Consider the following 27125-nt stretch of genomic DNA (forward strand, 5'->3'; position numbering starts at 1 on the left):
GATCTTGGAGGTCTTCTAGTCCAACCCTCTGCCTAGGCAGGAAACCCTATACTGTTTCAGACAAATGGCTATCCAACATCTTCTTAAAGACTTAGAGTGTTGGGGCATTCACAACTTCTGGAGGCAAGCTGTTCCACTGATTAATTGTTCTAACTGTCAGGAAATTCCTCCTTAGTTCTAAGTTGCTTCTTTCCTTGATTAGTTTCCACCCATTGCTTCTTGTTGTACCCTCAGGTGCTTTGGAGAGTAGTTTGACTCCCTCTTCTTTGTGGCAACCCCTGAGATATTGGAAGACTGCTATCATGTCTCCCCTAGTCCTTCTTTTCATTAAACTAGACATACCTAGTTCCTGCAACCGTTCTTCATATGTTTTAGCCTCCAGTCCCCTAATCATCTTTGTTGCTCTTCTCTGCACTCTTTCTAGAGTCTCCACATCTTTTCTACATCGTGGTGACCAAAACTGAATGCAGCATTCCAAGTGTGGCCTTACCAAGGCATTATAAAGTGGTATCAACACTTCACGTGATCTTGATTCTATCCCTCTGTTTATGCAGCCTAGACCTGTGTTGGCTTTTTGGGCAGCTGCTGCACATCCTCCAGGATGTTTTCATCCTCCACAGACTTTAGAAAAGCCTCTGGAGCCTCAGGAGGGCCCAACGGACTTACTGGAAGTTTGAACATCCAGTAGGCATGTCGGGCCCATTTTTCGCCCTTCCCAGGCTCTGGAGGCTTTTCTAAAGCCTGGGGAGGGTGAAAACGGCCACATCCGGTCCTCTGGAAGGCCGAAAATCAGCTGGCCGGCACACACATGTGCACTGGAGCTGACAGCTCAAGTCCTGGCAGATATGGCTACGTGTGCCATCGTGGTCTCAAGGTTTCATCCTATGTCTCTTCAAAAGAGCCGAAGTGGCGCAGTGGTTAAATGCAGCACTGCAGGCTACTTCAGCTGACTGCAGTTCTGCAGTTCGGCTGTTCAAATCTCACTGGCTCAACGTTGACTCAGCCTTCCATCCTTCCTAGGTGGGTAAAATGAGGACCCGGATTGTTGGGGGCAATATGCTGACTCTGTAAAGCGCTTAGAGAGGGCTGAAAGCCCTATGAAGCAGTATATAAGTCTAACTGCTATTGCTATTGCTATTACTAACTTTACTTTGTTGGATGCAGAGGCTTTGAGGATCTTCTCATTTGGCTTTTTGCATGAGTAGAAGACTGAATTTATTTATTTAGCGTCCTGGACTAGCAATATAAATTAACATTTCAACTAGATTAATAGAACTCAATAAAATATAAATGTTTTAAAAATCTTATGTTCAAATATCTTTGTGTAGGCCATCTAACCACTGAAGCGCAGCAATGTTCTGTGTGTGTATATGTGTGTGAGTAAAAGTTCCCCTCGCACATATGTGCTACTCGTTCCTGACTCTAGGGGGTGGTGCTCATCTCTGTTTCAAAGCCGAAGAGCCAGCACTGTCTGAAGACATCTCTGTGGTCATGTGGCCAGCATGACTAAACACCAAAGACGCACAGAACGCTGGTACCTTCCCAGCAAAGGTAGTTCCTATTTTCCTACTAGCATTTTTACGTGCTTTCGAACTGCTAGGTTGGCAGAAGCTGGGACAAGTAACAGGAGCTCACTCCATTATGCGGTGCTAGGGATTCGAACCTCTAAACTGCCTGATTGACAAGCTCAGCGCCTTAGCCACTGAGCCACCACTGTATTTATAAAGCCTTTTCATGATGCACCCTGGATTGTGCAACAGCGTGAATTAAAACAAAACAACTGAAGTGAACTAAACTAAACTCAACTTAAACCTAACCCTAAACGAACTAGCAATTGCTGGCAGTCAGACTACTCTGTAGACTTTCCTGGCTTTCAAAATACATGGCAGATTAAATTAAAAAGATGCTCCTTCTAGTTCTATAAGTCTATGAATTTTCTGGGAACCACATTGTTATTTTTCACCCAAGGGACAAACAGATATCTAGGAATTCACTCTGAATCAGAAAAATGACACCATCACCTCCACCAGTGTGAAGCTACCCCATCCCTTTTTTTTCTCTAGTATTTCCATTACTGACAGACACTTACCATCAAAGAGCTGGAAAAGATATTGCTCGCTTTTTTTTATTAGTTTCTTAGTAGCACGTTCTACTAGGTAAAACTCATCCAGTATATTGAAGGCATCGATCATGCGCACCGTTTCATTGGTCAGCAGGGCGTCATTGTATTTCCGAAGATGCAGGGCACAAACTCGAGTTTTTTGGCAACATTCTTTTGCTCCTTAATACCACAAAGAGAGCAAATGTCATGATAAGAGTCTGTCACATTATCTTTCCACTGATCTGTTTCAGCCCATCTCATCTATAACATTTTTGCTTGTTCTGTTCTTTTGTTTTAGAGTTGGTAAAAAACAAGGTTTCTAGATTAAAAGTTGAATAGATGAGGCTGTAATTTTCTCTCTGCAGCTGTAGTTCATTGCAGCGCATTAGCCAGAGGTGGGGGAAAACATAACCCAAGAAGCCATAGCTAATTTATTTGCTGAATCGCTTTGCTTCTTTCAAACCTTAACGCTTTCCAACTTGCCAATGAACTGGGGGGGAGGGAAAGGGGAAATGGAAGATGGAGTATGTATGCCGAGATCCTGAGAGCATGGAAGCCATCAAGGTCGCCTCTGCAGGTGCTTGAGAAAGAGATGGACTTTTCCCATAACAAAAGAATGCCTCATAATTGGACAACGTGATCATTCAGGGATGGGGAGAAGAAGAAAGTATTGTTTAACTGTGCAAGCATTTGTGCGGGAAACCAGAGCTGGTTTTGTTTCTTCAGTACCAACATGGTGCATCCAATAAAGTTTTACTTTTGAGGATTCAATTTTCTCAAGAGTGTTTCCTTGCTTGGGTTCACTGATTGGACAGTTGACACACATGTATTCTAGGTCAGTGTTTCTCAACCTTGGCAACTTGAAGATGTCCGGACTTCAACTCCCAGAATTCCCCAGCCAGCATTCGCTGGCTGGGGAATTCTGGGAGTTGAAGTCCGGACATCTTCAAGTTGCCAAGGTTGAGAAACACTGCTCTAGGTAGCACAGCTAACATAGGGCTGGAGGTGGAAAAATCAAGAAGATATTAAATCTGTCTCTGAACATTTCTTTCTTCCAAATCTATGTATTCAGGTAAATCCGCAACCTGCAACCACAGTTCAGCCCACAATTTCTGTTACTAAGTGAGATATTTGTTAAGTGAGTTTTCTTGCCAGAGTTGTTAAGTGAATCACTACACCTGAATCACATGGTTGTTAAGTGAATTTGGCTTCCCCAATGACTTTGCTTGTCAGAATGTTGCAAAAAGTGATGACATACACAGACCCCAGGATATTGCAACGATCATAAATATGAATCAGTTGCCAAGCATCTAAATTTTGATCACATGACCATGGGGACGCTGCAATGGTCATGTGAAAACTGGTCACAAGTCACTCTTTTCAGTGCCATTGTAACTTTGCACAGTCACTAAATGAACTGTTGTAAGTCAAGGACTACCTTTATTACAAAGCCTCCTATGGGATACTCACCTTTCATTTCAAGCTCCACAATTTGCTGCTCAAAGCCCTTGGTACCAAAGTTCGCAGTAATGTGAGAAACATTTAGGTAAGTATAAATCTGGGTCATTATTTCCCTGAGCTTTTCTCCAAATGGGTCCTGGAGATGATAAAATGAGAAAGGTGGAGTGGGAGAAATATTAACCTTCTCCTCTACACTGGCTCATTCATTTTTTCCCCCCCAACAGTTCCTTGAGAGATAGCAATAGCAATAGCAGTTAGACTTATATACCGCTTTATAGGGCTTTCAGCCCTCTCTAAGCGGTTTACAGAGTCAGCATATCGCCCCCACGGTCTGGGTCCTCATTTCACCCACTTCGGAAGGATGGAAGGCTGAGTCAACCCTGAGCCGGTGAGATTAGAACTGCTGAACTGCAGATAACAGTCAGCTGTAGTGGCCTTCAGTACTGCACCCTAACCACTGCACCACCTCGAGATTCCTGGTGATCTTACCTGAAGCCTTGGTTCCGTCAGATCGTATTGTTTCTTAGGACATGGAACATGATCATCAAGAGAGGGATTCTGTTTATCGATTGACATAATTCTTTCGGCGTCTAGGTTAGCGCAGATCTGGAAAGAATGATCACAGCTGTGTGACTACTTCAGGAAATAGGCTTAGGCCAAGTGCCAGTTGGAATGCCTTTTAGTCAGGGTTGTCAAACTCGATTTCATTAAGGGCCGCATCAGGGTTGTGTTTGACCTGGTTGGGGGGGGCAGGGAGGGGCGTGGTTAGATTGACATCACTTGTGTCGGCGGCGCCTGTGGTGGCCCAAGTACTCTGCCAGTGAAAACGGGCTCCTGAGCTCTGCTTTCGGCTGAGACGGCTTCCTGCAACCCTCTGCCAGTAAAAACGGGGCTCGGGAGCGCTGCCCGTGGCCCTCCATTTTTGGCTGGGATGACCTCCTGCAACCCTCTGCCTTTGCCAGCAAAAATGGATACCCTCTGTCGGCGATATAGGGTTTATACTGGGCACAGTAGACAATAAGTAGGTCTTATTTTCAGGCCAGGTCTTATTTTCAGGGAAACATGGCATGCTGTTTGAAAATCCTAGTATCAGTATGAAAGAGAACTGTATTTGCAATGCAGAGCAACCTCCAAACTTATGATTATGCAGAGAGAGAGAGAGAGAGTGAGTGAGGGCGGGAGAGAGAGGGGGGGGGAGAGGGAGAGGGAGAGAGAGAGAGAAGAACCCAGAAAACTTCCAATATCTGAGCCAAATGTCTTCCATCAGACTCACCTCCAGGATGTGGGCTTTAGCTGCTTCCACAGTATTTGAACTTCCAGTACCCAGAGAGGCGGTGAGTCCCAAAATCTGAGGTAAACCCTGTTGGCCTTTCAACTTGTAGTCCAAGTAGTTCTCCATAATCTTGTTATAAACAGTTCCTTTGTGAGTGTGGTGACACTCATCAATCACCAACAGAGAGAAATCTGCACAACATATAGAAAATGGTCATCAGCTTTTGTGCTCATTATAGTGCCTCCTTCTTTTAATAGACTGCTTGTGGGAATGGAATGTCCTTATTCGGGAATATCTGTTGGACTGGAGAATACAGGTAGTCTTTGACATACCAAAACTCATTTAGCGACCATTAAAAAAAAGTGATTTAGGACCTTTGTCACATTGATGACCATTGCAGCATCCCTAGGGTCACCTGATCAAAATTCAGATGCTTAGCAATTGACTCCTATCTATGACGGTTGCAGTTTCCCAGGGTCCTGGAATCATCTTTTCTGATAAGCAAGTCAATGTGGAAGTCAGATTCACTTAACAACCGTGTTACAAATTTAACAACTGCAGAAATCAACAAGTGTAGCAAGAAAAGTCATAAAATGGGATAAAACTCACCTAACAACTGTTTCACTTAGTAAAATAAATGTTGGCCTCAATTGTGGTTGTAAGTTGAGGACTACCTCTACATAATTTGGGTCGATAGTGTATATCAAGGCATAAATTTGGCCTGTAGCACACATAATCTACTGCATGGAGATCTTGAAATGGTGGTTTTGATACATCATATGGCAAATTAAAGCCCAACATGGAAAGGAAGATACAGATAGTCCTTGACTTTCAACAGTTCATTTAGTGACCGTTCAAAGTTACAGTGGCACCGAAATAATCACCATTTTTCACACTTATGACCATTGCAGCATCCCCATGGTCACATGATTTACATTCAGATGATTGACAACTGACACATTTATGACAGCTGCAGTGTTCAAGAGTCAGTTTGTGACCTTCTGACAAGCAAAGTCAATGGGGAACCCAGATTCATTTAACAACCATGTTACTAATTTAACAACTGCAGTGATTCACTTAACAAATGTGGCAAAAAACGTCGTGAAATGGGACAAATTTACTTAACAATTTTTTCACTTAACAAACATACATTTCAGGCTTCATTGTGGTCAATTGAGGACTACCGGTACCACATATTCAAACTGGCTTTAGAAAAGACTAAATAGCAAGAGATATTAATGCTGACACATGGGCAGGATAATTGCGAAATACGACAACGAAGTAAACATGTCCTCCATTGATTGTAGAAGGGCCTTTGGATGTGTCAATCATGTCAACCTATGAACAGGGCTTAGAAAAACAGTAATCCCAGAACAAACTGCTCAGAGAGTTCTGTAAAGCACCACAGAGTGGTATATTACCGTATTTTTTAGAGTATAAGACACACTGGAGTGTAACACGCACCAAGATTTTGAAAAGGCAAATTAAAAAAAAAGTTTTTGCACTCGGCAGACCTCCCAAAAAGGCCTGTTTTTCACAAAAATGGCCTCATTTTTTGTCAAAAGGGCATGCATAGCCTTTAGGAGGCTTGTAGAGTGCTCCGGGGGGGCTGCCTCCCCAAAATGAGAAAAAAAATGGCCTGTTTTTCACTCATTTTTGCCCTCCACAGCCCCCAGGAGCACTCAGGAAGCCTCCTAAAGGCTACGCATAGCCATTTTTGCAAAGGGGGGGGGATTTCGGGAGGCCAAAAATGCTGTATTCAGTATATAAGATGCACCCAGATTTTCACCTTCTTTTTTGGGGGAAAAAGGTGTGTCTTATACTCCGAAAAATACTGTAAGTCTAAGTGCTATTGCTATTGTTATTTCTTTGTGCTTATGTGAAACCTATACATAGGATAGGAAGCCTCAATCCTTGTGGTACCTGGTGAAAAGATAGGCAGCAAGATGTGGGACAAGGCTTTATAATCTCTCCTATTTATTCAAACTGTATGCTGAATATCATCTCCTTTTAATGACCCCATAATCCCTTGCGGGGTGGAGTCTGGGCAACTGAATGGATCTGAATGTTTACTGACCAGATGCCTTCCTGTTGCCAATGAGGAATTATATTCACTCAGATATATTCTAATCGTGCCCAGAGAGGGAAATATCTGCCACTATCTAGGATCGAACTCTGGATCCACCTGGGATCAAACTGTATGCCGAATATGCATTGAGGAAAAGCTGGATTGGAAGAGCATGGTTTTAAAATGGGATGGAAACAATACCTTGTGCTTATATTGAACACAGTTTAACAGCTGAAAATGGAAATGATCTGGAGGCTAAAGTAATAAAAGCCAAGGTGCACAGTAAAAAAACTGGGACTAAAACACAAAGAAGGTCAAATTAATGATAGGAACATCAACTAGTTTTGTAATTGATACTGAAAAGGGAGATGTCTTCTGCCTTTTGGAACTGATTATCAGCAGTAAAGCATTTGGCATTTAGTCATGCTGACCACATGACCATGAAGATGTCTTTGGACAGCACTGACTCTTCGGTTTTGAAACGGAGATGAGCACCAGCCTCTAGAGGCAGGAACAACATCAGTGGTGGGTTGCAGGCGGTACGCCCTGGTACGGGCGTACTGGAGCCTGCCCGGAGCACTGGATACCGTTCTGGTACAGTGCTCCAGAGGCCCCCCCCCCCGCCTGTGCTCCTTACCTGTCTTTAAAGTCTTCGGTGCTTCCGCACACGGTGCATACAGCACTTGCACGACACTCCGCTGAGCAGCTGGAGCATCGTGGAGGCATCGCTGAACAGTAAGACGCATGCGCATGCTGTGTGTGTGTGCACGCGCTGCGCGCATCCATGTGGATGATGCCGGGCCCGTTCCAACCGTACCGGTTGGATCGGGATCTGGAACCCATCACTGAACGACATATGTGTGAGGGGAACCTTAACCTTTAGAGTAGATAGGTCTTAAAAATGATTCAGTAGAATGCAGCTTGTATTTAATTATGATGCAATTACAAGAGAGCATATTTTGATAGGTTGTTATATTAAATGATTAAATATATTTTGATTAAATATATTTCACTCAAAACAATGACCAAAATTGTTATAACGAGTCACATGACAGCAATAGCAATAGCACTTAGATTTATATATTGCTCCATAGAGCTTTATAGCACTCTCTGGGTGCTAAAAAAGTCAGCATATGCCCTCAACAATCTGGATCTTCATTTTACCAGCCTCAGAAAGTTGGAAAGCCAAGTTGGGCCACATCAGGATCGAACTCCAGGCTATGGCAGATATTATATTTCTGTGTACCACAGTACCCTTCCCCTTCCTTTACCATTGGCTACTCACCAGTCAGTTCCACATGCATTTCCTCTTCTTGATTGGTGAGGGCATTATAGAAGATTTGGGCTGTGCAGATTATCAGATCGTAGGTCTTTACCACATCTGAGAAGAATAGCTTCTGGAAACTATCACCACAAACAGATGTAATTTGGAATTGATTTTGCAAGACACTGAACTCATTCTTCAGATGTTGGTCAAGTAGAGGCACCTGCCAGGACAAAGTAGCTGTAGTGAAACATTCCCCAGGGAATAAAGCCAGTGCTGGGTTTCACATTTTGTTACCACCAGTTTGCTGCATGCCTGCCTGCTTCACGTGCGCAGAAAACCGGTCTTCCATGCATGTGCTTTGCTCTCGTGCACACCTTCCATGCATGCGCCCAGCCTCAAAAACGTTATAGAGACTAATTTGATTCTGAACTTAATAACGGCAGCAAGATTGTTGGTGGCGCAGTACTGGAAGAAGGAAGAATTGCCTACTATTCAAGAATGGATGTTAAAAGTAGTAAATTTAGCAGAGATGGCCAAAATATCAGCATATTTGAAGGACCATTCAGATGAGAAACATAAGTTGGAATTGAGAAGATGGATTGATTACATTCAAAATAAATATCGTACTAAGAAATTTCAATTCGCTTATGAATGAACCAGGAATGTTATAATTTATCTAAATTTAGTTTAATAAAAGGGGAGTTAAAGTACAAGAGGGAGGTAGGATGCTATAGTTAGCTTATGTTAGTGTATGATTGTTAAATGTTTATACCCTGTATTTTGCTCTGGGAAGTTGGGGGGAGGGAGGGTTGGAGGGGGGAGGGTTGGGGTGGGGGGAGGGAAGGGGAAATATTTGTAAAACTTATTAAAACTTTTCAATAATAAAAAAGTGCCTAAATAGGACGGCATAGAGTCAGGGGAGGGGGAGCGGGGGTGGCCCACCCATGATTTACACTGCCGGTTCGGGAGAACCGTCCGAACTGGCTGAATACCACCTCTGGATAAAACATTAGGCTGCATACGTTTCCAAAATGTTTTGGAAGAGGCGTTTTTGAACAGGAAACAGCACAACTCTTTTCTGTTAAAGCAATTCATTTTCTTCAGACTTCCGTGTGCCTGAAGGAAAAAAAAAAAGCTGTTCCTTCGTTTTAACTTGTGCAGAAATCTGGAAACGGGGGTGCTTTTATAATTAACAGAGGTGGACTTGTTTGTCGTCCAAAGTGCTTGATCTCTGAGCTATTTGTAATCGAAGGAGCCATGGATTTTGAAAAATGATCTTCCACCATCCTCTATCTACTGGTACTTACTGTGTTGACTAACACAACCACCTTGTTCTTATCGTGACTCTCCAAGTGCTTCTTGCAAACATACACAGCTGCTCGGGTCTTTCCAGCGCCCGTTGGCAGGCATATGATGATATTCTTTCCTTCCAAAGCTGGCCCAATGACCTCCCACTGATAATCACGCAGTTCCATTGAGTACGTCTAGAAAACCAGAGCTGTAATTAAAAAAAAAGGAAAGGGAAAAAATAATAATGAAGGTGTGCAAGAGCCAAACCAATTCAGCCCAATCTTCTAACTTAATTTGTCTGCCAACATCTTGTAGTATAGCCTTTATCGTCATTGTACATCATGTATACAACAAAATTGGTTAATTTGCCTTTTAATTAAAGCCACGCCCACTGTTCTGCCCCAGCGAAGCAGATGGCTCGGGGCATGCAGTTAAACTCCACGCTTAGGAGGTTCTTTCGATCAAGTTTATTATCAGGCATTCTTAATGGCAAAACTTACAGTTCAGTGTTAAGATACTTCTGACTTTCCATGAACTGTCCCATCCCGTAGTGTAAAAGGTTTTCTATCTCTCTTGATGAGCAGAGAGGAGGGGAATGAGTGGGACGATTCAGAGAGAGACTGGTAATAAATCACTTTTCCCAGGCAGAATACCGCACTACCCAATCAGGGAATACAGATGTGGTCACATATTATGGAACTACATTTCCCACAAGGCAGTTCTGCCTACATTTCCCATAAGGTAGTTTCTTAAAGGAGACAGTTCTTAATTCCTACATTAGCTATATACTGTTGGGACAGCACACCCACCATGACAACTGTTCTATTTAATGGACAAGGTTTTTCATTGCAATATTTTTTTTTGTGTAAGAGCACCCAAATAAACTCAAATTTCCAAATTTTATCTCTTTGAAAAAGCCAGTTTCAATTATATAAACCCTGTGGCGAAAAGAAGGGCAGAATCAAGGCCATTAAAAAAACAGAAGAAGGGAAGAGATTTTACAAGGATAAGAAGAAGGCAACATGGGAACTAAAGAAATAAAAATCTGATGAAGAAAAGGTGAAAAATACAGGTGGGACTAATACCTGTGTAAGTATTGTTCAACTCCAGTCTAGTTTCCCTTCAGTTAGCAGGACCACCTCCCATAATTTGTCAAATTCTGGCTAGTGACAATAGAAATTAAACTCCAGCTAGAAAACACCATACTATAGACAGGCGGTCTAGAACTGTTAGAAACCAGTTCTAGAAAACGGAGCACCCTTTTACAAAAATTAGATTGCCTATTATTTGATAACATTTGGTTTTGAAAACCTTGCCATCTAGTTTCACTTTCTTTTACTTTACTAAATTTCGCGTTCATGTCTATATTTTCCCGCTTTCTGTACAGGCAGTCCGCAACTTACAACAGTTCGTTCCGGACCATTCAAAGTTATAACAGCCCTGAAAGAAGTGACTTGTGACCCTTTCACGCACTTACAACCATTGCAGCATCCCATGGTCACGGGAACAAAATTCAACCGCTTGCCAACTACCGTATTTTTCGGAGTATAAGACAAACCTTTTTCCCTCAGAAAAGAGGCTGAAAATCTGGTTGCGTCTTATACACGGAATACAGCATTTTTGGCCTCACGAAACCCCAGCCCCTTCACCAAAATGGTGGTGCAAAGCCTTTAGGCGTGACCCGTCAAAACCGCGTTCCACAAAAGCGCGGTCGACGAAATCGCGTATGCGACGTCATCACAACGCGACGAAAAAGATCGAAAAATTGAAATAAAAATTAAATTACAGCAAGCCGATTCACATAAAGGTAAGGGTTAGGTTAAGGGTTAGGGTTAGGGTTAGGTTAAGGGTTAGGGTTAGGTTTAGAGCATTAGCGTTACGTTTAGCGTTAGGTTAACGGTTAGCGTTAGGTTTTTCGTTAGGTTAAGGGTTAGGTTTAGGGTTAGGTTTAGGGTTAGGTTTAGGGTTAGGTTAAGGGTTAGGTTTAGGGTTAGGTTTGGGGGGGTTAGGGTAAGGTTTTCGCTTTATTTTTACATTTTTCGATCTTTTTCGTCACGCTGTGATGACGTCACATACGCGCTTTCGTTGACCGCGATTTTGTCGTCCGCGGTTTTGTGGTGGAACCCCTTTAGGAAGCTTCCAGAGTGCTCCTGGGGGCTAGGGAGGGCAGAAATGAGCAAAAAATGGGCCATTTTTTGTTCAATTTTGCACCCCACCTTTTTTTGACAAAAATGGACCCTTTTTTGCAAAAAACAGGCCATTTTTTGCTCGTTTTTGGGGGGCCCACCCCCCAAGAGCAGTCTACAAGCCTTCTAAAGCTTAGCCTTGCCCCTTTTTTTAAAAAAAAGGGGGGGGGCTGTTTTCATGAAAAATGGGCCGTTTTTGGGAGGTTTGCAGAGTGCAAATTTTTTTTTAAAAAAATTGCCTCTTCAAAATCTTGGTGTGTTTTATACTCCGGTGTATCTTATACTCCGAAAAATTCAGTAACTCATATTTCTATGTTTGTTGCAATGCCCCAGATTTGCAACACTCTGACAAGCAAAAGTAACAGGAAAGCCAGATACACTTCGCAACCCTGTTACTAACCACCCTCCAGTCCTTCCGCGCTGCTTTAAAGATCTGGCTGTCCCGGCTGGCCTGCGTTTAAGATTGTAGCCCCACCCGAACTGTGTGACTGTTGTGCTCTTTTTTTTAACATGTTGTATTGTCTACTGTTTGTCTCCCCCCCCTTTTTGAATTGTGAGCCGCCCTGAGTCCCCCCAGGGAAAAGGGCGACATACAAATAAAGGAAACTAACAAAAAAAACTAAACTAACAAACTAACTGCAGTGATTCACTTAACAAAGGTGGCAAGAAAGGTTGTAAAATGGAGCAAAACTCACTTAACAAATGTTTCGCTTAGCAACAGAAAATTTGGTCTTCACTGTGGTTGTACGTCGAAGAGTTTGTGTGTTGCCTTGTGTTATCAATGCCTTGGAAGTCAATTTTAAAGGGTTTGGGACTGACAGGGAAAGTATCCATGAACTATTCATCAGAAAGCCAAAAGCATTCTGTATATATCAACAATATCAGTTATACATCATATACAATGAAGCTAACTCTCTGGAAATTTGAAAGTATATTTGGGGTGCTCTTACAACAAAAAAAGATTGTAATGAAAAACCTTGTGCATTCAAAAGAACGGTTGTCATGGTGGGTATGGCTTTAATTAAAAAATTCTCCAATTCTCCAAATACTCTATCCCTCCTCCCCCTATTCTGAGCATTTTGGGGGAACATGCTTACCAACAAAAATGATATTAGCAACTAATTTCGCTTTGGAAAAGTTTATATAATGCTTCTTGAAATCAAAATTTTATTTCATGTGTGCACACACACACACACAGATTGGTCAGAGACCTTAATAAAGATTTACAGTATATATATATGTTTTATAGGGGGAAAATAAACATGGAGGGGGAAGAGAAACATACATACTACATACACATTCTGCCTCTCTCTCTCTCTATAGTGTTATCTATTGATATATCTATATCTATATCTATCTATCTATCTATCTATCTATCTATCTATCTATCTATCTATCTTATCTATCTATCTGAAAATAAACAACAAAAAGGAATAACAAACTATCAATACATATCACATATCCATTAAATATTTAAAAATATTGAAATTAAAGAAAAAAATGGTAATACTCAATTATTGTAAAAAACCATCTATGTAAAAGGAAAACATACTACATCCTTTTTTGACCAATAGATAACATTTCCTTTTTGAACTACATAAATTATACATCCTTTGAATCCACTCCTTAATATCAGAATATTACATTCAGGTTTTTCCAAATATTCTCTTAGCAGCATCCCAAACCCAATGTCACCATACCTCCTAAAACAATCGGTTTCACAGTTTATGAAATTATTCCACAAAGATGTCAGTGACTTTAAGTATGCTGTATCTAATATTAAGCATAAACGGAAATAACATGACGTGCAAAGAAGCCCAGTGTATTATAAAATAATTAAAATATTTACAGCCCAGAAGCAAATGCACAATTCACTACAAACCATCTCAAATTAACATACATACCCATTCAATAGCCTGACCTGGATGCAATAGAAAAGGTGTCCGACATACGAAGCCACATTTACAATGTTCTCCCTTGCATAGCTTTCTATTATGCCCAGTGAGAGCGTAAAACGAAACTAAAAGCGACCAATGAAAGCTTGAAACGAAACCAAATATTCCCCAGATGTAGATTGTGGAGCTCAGCCAAGGGGGATCTCGAAGGCCACATAAATAGGCTTGACATACCACTTACCTTCCAGGCACTCAGCTTCTGCACAACCTCCCCTCAATGCTACTGAATCTCAAATCAGAAGATAATCTTCCTTATTATGTTCAGGCTGAATTTATTTCCTGTTTTTAAAAGGAAAGCGCAGGCACACAGAAACCCTCCCTTCTCTGAACGTCAGTAATTACACTGTCATGGTTTTTAAAAGCACAGGTGTGATTTGTCTCTTTGCGTAACTTACTCTAGAAATCAAACTATTTTCAGAAGAATTCCTAACTGCAAAGCCCATTTGTACATGGATAGCAGAGGGATGTGGGCAGGGGTGGGCTTCAAAATTTTTAGCAAGGGGTTCTCTGCCCGGTTGCTGAGTGGGCATGACTATTCATTACACTAAATGTTTTGTTTTCTGTCCAAATGCCTATTGCCTTTCTTTCAACCTCTATTTGGGTGCCTGTGTAGACCAACATATTTGGTCCTTTTGAGAAATACCCACATCTTTTAAGTTTAATCAGGAACACTGGGAAAAGCATAGTGTCACAAGCTTTGTCCATGTCTCCGTTGGTGTCAGAATTCACTGTGAAAATTTGTGGGAAATAAAGGAACTGTTTTCTATGGATAAGTTTACATAATGGCAAACACAAATGCAATTTGCAATTACGTATGTTGTGTGAACCTAGTCAATCAGTTTGTAAACCAGAATATAAAGATTGGAGTGTTGTGTAAACACAAACCCAGTTAAACCTTTGGGTTTAAAATGCCCTATCCTACTGAAGTTAAATTTTACTTCATATTTTAAAATTCACTTATGCCCAGCCAGATAAAACTATTATAGACATTGTATCAGGAAAGCTGTACCCACATATTTTATTAAAAGGCATATACTGTATTTGTGAACCACAACTTTTTTTCATTGAAAACAATTTAAAACTATTGTGCTACAATATTTAGCTTGCTCTGCTTTCGTAAATTTTGATGCTTTTATCCCAACATAGTATTTTTATCTTATTTATCATTACATATTTTAAGTTTACATAAAGTTGTTTTAGGAAACTGCAGATATTTAATTGTCAAAGGAATAATATCTCTAGGGTTAAATTGCTTCCTTACACTTCCAGTAAGATACTAAGTTCTGATCCAAGCTAATTCAATGATGGTTCAGCCATGAAACAGGTAATCCTTCACTTAAGATCATAGTTGAGCCTAGCAATTATGGTTACAAGTTGTGATTGTCATAAAGCGGGTCATCATCTGACTGACCCAATTTTACACCTTTTTTTCATTGCGGCCATTAACTGAATACAGCAGTCATTACATGAATGTGGCCGTTATTAAGCCAACATATTGTTTGCTATAGACCAGGTTTTGCTGGAATTAGAAGTAAATGCCAACTTTTGGCAAAACCACAGTAAATTGTAGTCACATAACCACAGAGCGCTGCAAACAATTGTAAATGTGGGCCAATGGCTGAACGTTCAAAACATGGTTATGTAACTGCAAGAGGGGTGGTGCCCAGCTGTCAGAACTTTGAAACCAGGTGAATAGTACCTTTTGGGAGGGCAGAAGTCTGGTAATTCAATGGATGCTATAGCCAGGGTTGGGCTTCAAAAATTACACCAACGGGTTCTCTGCCCGGCTGCTGGGTAGGCATGGCCATGATGGGTGTGGCCTAGTTGGCCTCTTGCACCATGGCAGGGGAGGGTTTCACTTTCCCCAGGTTCTGGACGGGGCTTTCCTCGAGCCTCTGGGAAGGCGAAAACTGCCTCCCCTGGGATCTGGAGGCCCTCTGGAGGCCGGAAATGGACTTGTTTCCGGCCTCCAGAGGGTCTCTGGAGCCCAGGGGAGGAAGCTTTCATCTTCCCAGAGGCTTGAGGAAAGTGGGCCTCCCAGAAGTTCTGGAAGACTGGAAATAGGCTTGTTTCCGGTCTTCCAAACTTCCCGGAGGCCTGTTTTTCCCCCTATTTCCCCCTTCCAGGAGGCCCGTTTTTCTGTGTGTGCCCTTGCACTTATCTCACATCCAAATCGAGCCACGTGGAGACTCCTGGGAAGGGCAAGGTGGGGTGAGAGGGTTGGGGTGGGTGGGACAGGGCCCAACAGGGGTGGGATTTGGATGTTCTCCGAACCGGTCATAACATTAGTTACAGGTTCTCCTGAAGCTAGGCAATTCGGGAGATCCCGTAGCAGCCCACCCCTGGCTATAGCTAAGGAAAATTCTGACTTGGCAGGGAAATAAAAAAGCTTTGGAAAGTGTGATCACTTTCCAAAGCATTTTTTTCCCCACAATCCAGGTGTGAAATTGGTGTAACTTAATCCGTCTCAATTATTTGGTGAAAGAAATTTCTATCAGAATATTTCTTTTGGGGGTGTTCAGTTATCAAACTTCTTTTATACTTCCATTTTTTAAAAAAACCCAGAGGAATCTACTAAAATATAAAAAGTTCCCTTTAAAGGTTCCTTGCAGTGTTCTTAGCAACAATAAGCAGTTTGCCATTGCCTTTGAATGGCCCATAAAAATAAATGAAGCCATAAAATTAATTGTAATGCAGATTGTGGAATAAGGATAGTGTTGCAGCAAGAACAAAAGAGCATTCTCTATTTAATAAAATAAATACAATTTTTATGAGTTCTTATTGTCAAATTGTTACCATAATATAAAGATTGCTACTTAGTTTTTCTCAATTTCAGTAGGAACTGAAGGGATAGTTCACATAGAGCACGAATGCTTTTAAAAAACAAAACAAAACAGATTTGTTGTCATTTCTCTTTTTTTGATGAACTTTATAACCATATTGGTATCACGAGAGCCAGTAAAGCCTGCTTTGAATGACTCCAGTCTCTCTCAACATTCCAATTTAAATTTCACCATTTAGTTGTCAAACTATAATATGAAATTATCATCTTCTTTGATAATTATGTTTCGACTCCTTTTCCCCTTCTTTATAATATCATTGGACAATAAAGATTTTATTCCTGAACCCTTTTGGATATATGCAGGGGTGGGATTGAAAAACTTTAGCAACTGGTTCTCTGCCCAGTTGCTGGGTGGGCGTGGCCAGAGAGGGCATGGCTTACTCAACCTCCTGCCCCATGGTGGGGGTGGGTTCCCCCTCCCCAGGCTCTGGAGGCCAGAAAGTGGCCCATTTCCGAACTTCCGGAAGGCCTATTTTTTGCCTTCCCCAGGCTCCGGAGACTTCCTTCGAGCCTCTGGGAGGGTGAAATTGGCGTCCTCCAGACTCTAGAGGCCTGAAACAGGCCCATTTCCAGACTTCTGGAACTTCCAGGAGACCCGTTTTTTGCCCTCCCAGAGCCTCCGTGTGGGCCCTGAACAAGTCAGGGTGGGCGGGGTCAACCAGTCCTTCCAACTACTGGTTCAGCGAACCATATGCAAAATTAGCATCCAGTTTGCCTGAACCGGCTGAATCCCACCCCTGGGTACATGTTAAAGATTTCTGGCTGCTGATCAGAAAAACAACCTGTACATTGAACCTACCTTGTACCTTTTTATATAAATTTTCTGTTTTTACACAGCAGATCCCTGTAGGAACTGTTGGCTATGCTGCACACATGAAAGCAACATACGAAAACATGGATCGGTTGCTGAAAGACATCCAGCACAGCAAGTACAACTGTAATATCTGTGGAGCAGAGGTGGATTGCTCCCGATTCTGCCTGGTAGTGCAATTGTGGCCTGAACCGGGGGGCGACCCAGGCTATCCACGCCTCCAAACCGGTTCCCTGGTCTCTTATGCCTTTGCTGCCATGTTTCTGCGCATGCACAGGACAATATTTAGTCAACTGCGCATGTACCAGCAGTGTGAGGCTGGCGTGTGTGTGCAGTGAACCGGTACCAACTGGTATAGGAACCCACACCTGCTGTGGAGATTTCAAAGTAGTGGCTCAGCTGCTTGGAATGCAGCTCTGCTATATCAGGTAATAGTATTACATATGCAGATGGGAGATATCAGTGGTGGGTTACGACTGGTACGCCCCGGTATGGGCATACCGGTGCCTGCCGGGAGCACCAGGTACCATTCCGTTTTGGTGCTCCGGAGGGACCACCCGCCCGCGCTCCTTACCTGTATTTGAGCTGTTCGGGGCTTCTGCACACAGAGCATACGGCGCCTGCGTGACGCTCCACCGAACAGCTGGAGCGTTGTGGAGCCGTCACGGAGCATCACGGGCCGTAAGTACGCATGCGCGTGCTGCACACGTGTGCATGCATTCTGCGCCCGTTCATGTGGTGGATGCCTGGCCCCATTTCACCGTACCGGTTGCAACGGGATCCGGAACCCACCCCTGGGACAGATGTACTACATTAAAAAGAAATGGCCACTCTGAAAGAACATGGTTCTAGGATTTAAAAAGGTGGCATATGGACTGCTGGTTGATGCTTCTGCATCATCTAAAAGTTGAACTGATAAAAAAAAATGTGTGAAAGCAGAGAACAAAGAAGGTAAAGGATTTCATTGTTTGAGACAGTTGTTTCTAAGAATAACTGATACCAAGATTAAAGAAGATTTATATTGGTGCGCAGATCAGAAACATCACCAATGGCAAGCAGTTTGAATATCTGTTAGTGGGGCCAGAGAAGTTAGTCTGGAAACTATTCAAGGATGGCTCTGAGAATTTTCTCGGCAACTGCAGAGCACCAATTCAGCTAGTTGACAAGCTTCTTAAAGCATACAAGATCTTGAAGTATACCATGTCAGTGAGAATTCATTTTCTGCCGTCACACTTGGACTTCTTTCCTGAAAATCTAGGTGCAGCCACACCCACCCAGTCGCCCCCTCCTCCCAAGAACAACCACAGCCCTGATGTCGCCCTCAACAAAATTGAGTTTGACACCCCTGGCCTGGAGCAAATAGAATGTGCATTAGATAACTCCCGGAGCATTCATTAGCCAAGGTTTAGGAATAGGGATGGCTAGAGACCAATAGAACAAATTGTTAAATCATTACTAAAATGTTTATTAGATGATATTTCTTATTATCCTGCCTTGTCCCACCTACTGCTTTATTGAAATTGTATAAAGCTTTCTTAATCCTTTGTTCTGGGCTCTTGGCATTTTGGCCAGGACCAGTGATGAAATTCAAATTTTATTACTACTGGCTCTGTGGGTGTGGTTTGGTGGGCGTGGCAGGGGAAGGATACTGCAAAATCTCCATTCCCACTCCACTCTGGGGCCAGCCAGAGGTGCTATTTGCTGATTCTCTGAACTACTCAAAATTTCCACTACCGGTTTTCCAGAACCTGTCAGAACCTATCAGAACCTGCTGAATTTCACCCCTGGACAGGATCCCTTTTCTTGGAGCATCCCAATGAAAGAAAACAAAACCTGTACCTTGTTGTCTGATGTCCTTCTTTGGCCTCAGCACCAGGCTCAGACCCGGATTGGGGATAACAAATCCACATCCAGTACCTCATAATGACAAAGTGAAAACTGAATTTTAGAAATGTCTGTAAATTTATTAAAAAGAAAAAAAAACCTGAAACAATCACATTGGCCTAAGTATTCAAACCCTTTGCAACAACACAAGAAATTTAGCTCTGGTGCCTCCCATTTCACTTGATCGTTCTGACATGTTTCTACACCTTGAAATGGAGTCGACTTGTGGTAAACTAAATTGGACATGATTTGGAAAGGCACACATCTCTCTCTTTTTTTTAATTTTTATTTTTTATTTTTTATTAACAAACATGTAAAATACACACACACAAAACTTAGACGTACACCATATTAACACAATACAATACGAACAGGAACTTCCTGTTCTTTATAATAGCAATTATCAATCGATACGGCTCACCTTATATTATTTTCCCTTCTATTGTATTTCATTTGGATTTCACCATTCTTAACCCTCTTATTTTACTCATAACTATTATTTTTTGAGTTTTGTTATATTCCTTCGTTGATTTTTGTTTCTTTCCTCCACCCACCTATACCATTTATCCCATATCTGGTAGAATTCTGATTCTTCTTTTCTCTCTTTATAAGGCATCACAGATGACAATAAGTAGTGCAGCAGAGCAAAAGTCATGAGGTCAAAGAAACTGCCTGCAGAACTATGAGACAGGATTATTACAAGGCAGAGATCTGGGGAAACTACAATAAAATTTCTGCTGCACTGAAGGTTCCTAAGAGTACAGTAGCCTCCATAATTCTCAAATGAAAGAAGTTTGGTGCAACCAAGGACTCTTCCAAGAGTTTGTCCCCTGGTCAAACTGAGCAATCAGGGGAGAAGGGCCCTAGTAAGAGAAGTGACCAAGAACCCAAAGATCACTTGGACTGAGCTCCAGAGATCCTAGGTGGAGATGGGACAGAGTTCTAGAAGGACAACCTTGACTGCAGCCCGTCACTGATCTGAGCTTTACGGCTAGATGAAAGCCACTCCTCTTGTGCAAAACACATGAAAGCTTCCTTAGAGTTTGCAAAAAAGCAAGGACTCTCAGACTGTGAGGAACAAACTCTAAGGGGGCTTCCATGTCTATGGAGATTTTCAGTCATCTAGAGATCATGATTGCCCCAAATGTTTCACTTCTCATCCAAGAAACTTCTTCAGGGCTTTCTTGTGTTCCATACTTTCTGAATACACTGTAAATCTCCAATACAGGTAGATCTTCATTAATGGGATTAACAAAGCGCACAAAATGGCTATATTATTCAAACGTCTACTATTCAAGTCTATAGAAAATAAGGTAATTGTTTCTGGCTTGAAGGAAATACTCAATAAAAAATTTTAAATGTCCATTTTGATGGTTATTAATAAAATATACCAGCAAAAGATTAGAATAAGAGTTGTTAGCCTAATTTTGCGAAGCTTCTTCTCCAGTAACATTGTACTGCAAACTAGAGCATACAAAACCTTTGCCAGACCAATTCTCGAAAACAGCTCGTCTGCCTGGAATCCACACTCTATATCGGACATTAATACAAATGAACGAGTCCAGAGGTATTTCACGAGAAGAATACTCCACTCCTCTGCTCGCAACAGTTACAACGTCCTGTCAACGACTACTTCAACTTCAGTCTCCACAATACGTGGGCGAAAATAGATACAAACTCAAAGTCAACTACTCCAAACTTGATTGCAGAAAATACGACTTCAGCAGCAGAGTGGTCAACGCCTGGAATGCTCTACCTGACTCTGTTGTTACATCCCCAACCCCCATAATTTTAACCTAAGACTGTCTACTGTTGATCTCACCCCATTCCTAAGACTCTTAGGCTAAGAGGTCTGTAAAGGGGGCGTGCATAAGCGCACCAAGAGTGCCTTCCGTCCCTCTCCTACTGTCCCCATTTATTTGTACTCATTTCCTTTGTTCATGTCCATGTATATGCTTGTACCTGTTACCTTGTACATGTTTGAGAAACCAAATAAAATATATTTTAAAAAATACACTTACAACAATTTTATTTTTTCACCAAGCCGAAGCGGTTTACAGAAAGTAAAAGCCAAAACCCAAAGAATTCTGAAAATACTCTTCCTTCTAGACAGCGAGATAGACTGACCTCACGCCACTCATTCAAAATAGCTACACCAAGTGAACTAACCACAAACGGGACGGATAAAGTCCAACCTTCGGCAGTTTTTCCGCCCCAGGAAGGAGCCGACTACAATACCCGCCATGCTTTGCGCCCACGCCGGCTCCCATCTGGAGACGGGAGAGAGCGCGCGGGGCCTGTTGGGGGGAGAGTGCGCGTGCGCGTGTGTCTGTCTGTGTCGGCGGCCGTGGAAGGTGGCGGAGCGAGCGCCCTTCCCTGGCGCTTTCTCCTCCTCCTCTCTTTCTCTCTCTCCCTTCCCCGTCCATTCATTGCTGCCCTGCGGACTGTCCGTGCCCTTCCTTCCCCGCCGCCCGCCGCCATGGAGGCGCTGATTCCGGTTATTAACAAGCTGCAGGACGTCTTCAACACGGTGGGCGCCGATATCATCCAGTTGCCGCAGATCGTGGTGGTCGGGACGCAGGTGAGGCAGGCGGAGCCTGAGCCAGGGTGACCTCCGCCCGGGCTGGAGGCAGACAGATGCCCTTGGGGGACCCTCCAGCCATGGGGAGCGAGGGGAGCGTTTCAGTGGGATGCGGGTGCAGGAGGGGTGAGTTTCCTTCCTGATCTGGGCTGGGGGGGGGGGGTTGGAGGGAAGGAAATATTGGCCGGCCAGTGCGAGTCTTGCAACGTGTTGTGTGGTTGGGGGTTGTTGTTATTGTGGGGGTTGTTTTTCCCTAAAACGTATCTGCCGCCCCAGTCCCAGTGAGTCAGGGAGCTGTGCAAATTTTTGAAAAATGCATGTATGGATATTGCAGTTGTGATTAGCATTGGCAGCCTTCCAGTTGTAGGACTGGAAGTGAGCTTTATTGTCATTGTATTTAGTATTTAGTAGCTCCTTGAGGTGTGTAGGGTTAAGTTTTATATAAATAAGTTAAGCAGTCGAGTTGTGTGAATTAGTGGTATTAAGAGCTGTATTGACATAAACGCCTTTTTCTTCTTTTTTTTGGATCCACGTGTTATTCCCCTCCCAGAATGAAAGAAGCCACTCTCAAATAGGAGAAGCATGCGGAAACACTCTTTCCAGTCCTCACGTAATAATTAATAATTCCCCCTTTACTAGCAAATTAAGGGGAACACAACAGGCCTGACATCCTGAAGGCTGCAAATAGGCAGTATAAATTTTTGAGATAGCACCCTAAATCAGGAGTCCTCCAACTCTTCAGCTTTGGACCCTTCAGATTTGTTGATCAATTCCCAAACATTGTATGAAAATTTAAAAATAAATTTATTTTCATAGCTCTACCATGAACAATAAGAACGCTAACTCCTTGGATAGTGTCAGTAATTTTGGGGGGTAGATACTGACCACTTTGGGGAAAACTGCATTAAGGCTATATTTTAAGGTTATCAAACGGCCTCTCTCTTGTGGTTTATTTTGCTGTTAAATCCTAAGGATGGGATTAGTCAAGTTTGTTAAATCATTTAACATTTAAACTGAATGGGAGAAGATATTTGGAAATATTGCAATGGTGCTAAAAGTTAATTCATTTAAACGTGCAGGTAAAGTCTTGAGCTTGTTAAAGCTAAAAGGAAAATTGGGAACATGCTGTCCCTATGTACTAAGTAAGAGTTGTTTATAGATCTTTTGTGTCTGTCTTAGTATAATGTTGTCTGGAACTCCTGTGCACAAAGATTTATCCCTGCAACAACTGTGTTAAAGGTCTGTATGCTGTTGCTTTATAAACTTCTAAACACATGCAGTCTTATATAGACAGTATATAGGTGCTATGGAGGGATTTTGAAGTGATAATGAGAAATATTTTATTCAAAACAGTGATGCTGTAAACAGGGATTATTCTGTCAGTTCCTTGCAGGGGTGAGTAGCTAGGAAAATATGAATGCCACACCCTGTTCTTCAGAGGAAAATACGTATAAATTATGATTAATAAATTAAGGGTTAAAATTATAGAAACAAAATTATGTATAAATTGAATTTATCTACCTAATTGTTTATAAACTATTTCACTTGTTTGTTACATGTGCTAGTTCTGGAGGAGAAGAATAATATATTTCAGGGACTGTCATTTTTATTTGGCCTTGTCTGTAACCCAATTGGTATCACTTAAATTCCTTCAAGCATAACTTTGTACCTATAAAGACAAGAAACTTGATTTTTTTTTTAAAAAAAGTTGGAATCTCATAGAAAAGAGATCTATGTACATAATAACAATCTGAGTTTTTTCTTAGCATCTATACAGGCTTTATGAGAAGTATATTGAAAATGTGTCCTTTTTCCCTCAGGAATAAAACTAGTTTAGAGCATTTCAATGTAACAGATTTATACATTTTTCCATAGTATATTCAGGACTAAATTTACTGAGATCTTGCTGTGTCTCAGCTAAACTTGTACAGAGAAAGGTTGAAGATCTCAGTCTTCCTCTCCCAGAAACTTTCTAGATTCATACTTCTGTTGACTTGCCTTGATATAGCCCTTTGGCAGTTTTCTTGCTCATTCATTCATTCCAATCGATTGATCAATCAATTTCTATAGTTGCCCATTTCAATCAATGATTCTGAATGGCTTACTGTTCAAAAACATATTGCAGTTAAACATTAAACATTTTAGAACAGTAAAAGCCAATGAAAACATTCAGAATAAATATACAAAGCAGTTATGGTTAAATGCAGCACTGCAGGCTACTGCTAGATCAGCAGGTCAGCGGTTCAAATCTCACTGGCTCAGGGTTGACTCAGCCTTCCATCCTTCCGAGGTGGGTAAAATGAGGACCCAGATTGTTGGGGGCAATATGCTGACTCTCTGTAAACCGCTTAGAGAGGCCTGAAAGGCCTATGAAGCGGTATATAAGTCTACTGCTATTGCTATTGCTATTGCTATTTGAGAGACCGCCTACTACCAATTACCTCCACTAGACCGATAAGATCGCATAGATTAGGCCTCCTCCGAATTCCATCAGCCAGCCAGTGTAGACTGGCAACTACCCGGAGGAGAGCCTTCTCGGTGGCTGCTCTGACCCTCTGGAACGAACTCCCCGTGGAGATCCGGACCCTCACCACCCTCCAGACCTTCCGCGCCGCACTTAAAATCTGGCTATCCCGGCTGGCCTGGGGTTAAAGACTCTAACCCCTACTCGAATTGTATGACTGCTGAGTTCTTAAATGATGTAGTGCTTTTATGTTGTAAATTGTTTGTCCTTTCCCCCCCCCCTTTTGAACTGTGAGCCGCCCTGAGTCCCCCCAGGGAAAAGGGCGGCATACAAATAAAGTGAAACTAAACTAAACTATTTCTCCCACCTATCTTCCTTTACCTGGCACCCTTTCTCCAACCCTCTGTAATTCTGCATTGAAGGCTTTCATCAATCCAGTAAAGAATTCTCCTTATACAACATACTTAGCAGAGGAGTAGCACAAGATGCCATTTAAGGTTTCAAGTATATCAATTATATCATTCTCAAAGAAGCTGACAAAGATGAGGTGGTTGTCCTTATAACTATGGTGGATTACGTAAAGGAAGACAATTTTCCAATACAGCATTCTACCAAATAACACCTTTCATCATATTCCACTGCTTCATACCAAAGAGAATTAGACAATGTGATGAAACATACAAGACTGTATCTACATGAAGCTATTCCTAGGATCCCTGATTAGGCAATTTCTACCTATTTGCCAAAATGCATAAGCCAGGCATCTTGGACATTCCATTGTCTCAAGTTGTAGAACTATGATAACTGGAATATCAAGTTTGGGACCAAGTTATCTGACGGACCGTCTCTTGCCGGTCATATCCACCTGACTCACTGGAGAGGGGAGGCAAGGAATGTTGCGGGTCCTGTTCCCTAAGGAAATACATCTGGCATGACCCAGAAGAAGGGCCTCCTCCGTGGTGGCTCCCTCTCTCTGGAATATCATCCCTCTGCAAATTAGACCCCACTCTGACACTCTCTGAAAACCCTAAAAAAATGGTTCTGCCAGCAGTCTTGGGAGACCCAGAGTGGGATGGAGCCAATCAAATGGCTGGTACAAGTGGGTGTTGTCGCCAGGGTGGGGGTGGGGGGTTATTTTACTATTTTAATTTTTTATTATTTTTATTTCTTTTATATTGTGTTTTTATTTCCTGTAAACCGCCTTGAGTTGCTGTGAGCGAGTAGGTGGCTATATAAATTTTCCAAATAAAATAAATAGCAATGTAACTGTGCATTACATTGTACACACCGTTTAGCAAAGATTTTGGCTTCTGTTATGTATTGTAAGTGGAAAATCAGTTTATGTGCAATTCATATTTGATGAATATATCTTTTTAAAGAAGTTATTGATGATAATTCAGTAGCATGGTAGCTCTGCTAAGTCACATTTCCCAGAAGCCCTATCATCAGTGGGGAATAATGAGCACTATTGGAGTTGTAGGTCTGAATGTAAGTTCCACCCTGGATATAATTGGATATGTGGGATTTAATTTAATGGAAAACGTATTTTAACTGTAGGATATAAATTTAATGAATAAATAAATGTATCCGAAGCAAATACAGGTCTTCAGTTCCCTTGGTTTCTCTCTTGTCTTCTAGGGCCCTCATCCTAAGCAATCAGTCAGAATCAGTTAGATGAACCCTTAACTTTGATTCATCTTATCGTTGGTTTGTCTTGTCATCCTTTTCTGCCACCATATATTGGTGTTCGTACTTGGTTGCTTGCTTTCTTCCTTACAGTCTTACTGTATTATCAAAAAAGCACCTGTAATTATTTCCTACACATTGATATAATTTGGGAGCAAGAGCTTCTAAATATTTTGCCATTGCCATCTTCTGCGTTTCTCCCCTCTGCTTTTTAATCTGTTCTGGAGCCTGGACAATCTTGCTTGTTTTTCCCATCCTAGATCTTACCAAGTCCAATTCTGCCAAAACTTTTTCTAGGTAACCAAAGATTGGCTATTTTTCCATCAGTTCTGATTTTATTATAAAGGCTGTTTATAAAATGTGTTGCAAGCATAGTAGTAACCTAGATCCAAAAGTTGATTTCCCCAAATATACCAAAAAATAGTCAGAAGTGTCCTCAGTTGAGCAGCCTACAAATTTTGGGGATTGAAGTTGAACATATTTAGATATGACCAGTTTGGAGACAGATATTTTATTGAATAAGTAATTTCAAGCTAAGATAAAATTGGCCTTTATTTAGAAATTTGTACCACTGTTAGAAAAGCATGGCACTGTTTGTGCCTATATAAATAGGAAAGCCTGACTTATCTTCTAATCTTATAAAGTAAAATTAGGAATAGGATTTGTAGGCCTCTGAGATATAATTTTAGCTGGGTGAGGCGCTTTTAATCCTTTGCCAAATATCCCAAAGGTGTTTTTTCAAGAGGCAACAGGACTTTCTGGTTTTTCTTTGAAGATATTTCACTTCTCATCCAAGAAGCTTCAGCTCTGACTGGATGGCTGGGAATGGAAGGATTTATACTCCTTGCAGACATCTGGTCATTTGCATTATTTTAGGGGAGAGGTGTCGAACTCAATTTCATTGAGGGCCGCCTCAGGGCTGTGTTTGACCTCTGGGGCCGGGTTGGGCATGGTCAGTATAGGCATGGCCAGCTTGACATCACTCATGTCGGGTGCGCCTGTGCTGGCCCAAGCACTCTGCCAGCGAAAATGTGCTCCCAAGCTGCATTTTTGGCTACCACGGCCTCCTGCAACCCTCTGCCAGTGAAAACAGAGTTTGGTGGGGTTGCACGCAGCCCTCCTGAGCTCTGTTTTTGCTGGCAGAAGCACCAAGGGCTGGTCCTTTGCTGTTTCCAGGGCAGCCTGGCGGGCCAGAACAAAGTACCCCTTGGGCCGAATCCAGCCCCCAGGCCTTGAGTTTGACACCTGTTTTAGGA

At 42.1% G+C, this 27125-nt stretch overlaps 2 protein-coding genes across 7 annotated transcripts in view; one reads left to right on the top strand and one right to left on the bottom strand.

Moving 5' to 3' along the window:
• DHX58 (DExH-box helicase 58) overlaps positions 1-21283 on the bottom strand; it is a 30370-nt gene extending 9087 nt beyond the window's left edge. For 2 of the 3 annotated variants that reach the window (XM_087722986.1, XM_087722984.1), the window contains exons 1-7: positions 13551-13659; positions 9478-9668; positions 8189-8390; positions 4836-5026; positions 4052-4168; positions 3572-3698; positions 2090-2281 (exon numbers count right to left, since the gene is read on the bottom strand). In XM_087722986.1, the coding sequence (XP_087579112.1) occupies positions 2090-2281; positions 3572-3698; positions 4052-4168; positions 4836-5026; positions 8189-8390; positions 9478-9645 (997 nt within the window). In that variant the 5' untranslated portion in view covers positions 9646-9668; positions 13551-13659. Of the gene's footprint in view, positions 1-2089; positions 2282-3571; positions 3699-4051; positions 4169-4835; positions 5027-8188; positions 8391-9477; positions 9669-13550; positions 13660-19093; positions 19172-21159 lie in introns of those variants that run through there. The other variant, XM_087722985.1, reaches the window with a different exon arrangement.
• A 179-nt stretch (positions 21284-21462) lies between these two features.
• The window catches only part of DNM1L (dynamin 1L), a 46075-nt gene continuing 40412 nt past the window's right edge, over positions 21463-27125 (top strand). For 2 of the 4 annotated variants that reach the window (XM_014053112.2, XM_014053114.2), the window contains exon 1: positions 21465-21719. In XM_014053112.2, coding sequence (XP_013908587.2) covers positions 21618-21719 — 102 coding nt within the window. In that variant the 5' untranslated portion in view covers positions 21465-21617. Of the gene's footprint in view, positions 21720-27125 lie in introns of all 4 variants that reach the window. The other 2 variants (XM_087722987.1, XM_014053115.2) reach the window with 2 other exon arrangements.

Source organism: Thamnophis sirtalis, unplaced genomic scaffold (genome assembly GCF_051295495.1).
Source record: "Thamnophis sirtalis isolate CommonGarterSnake01/CBP01778 unplaced genomic scaffold, rThaSir2_p1.2 scaffold_9, whole genome shotgun sequence".
Classification (NCBI taxonomy): domain Eukaryota; kingdom Metazoa; phylum Chordata; class Lepidosauria; order Squamata; family Natricidae; genus Thamnophis; species Thamnophis sirtalis.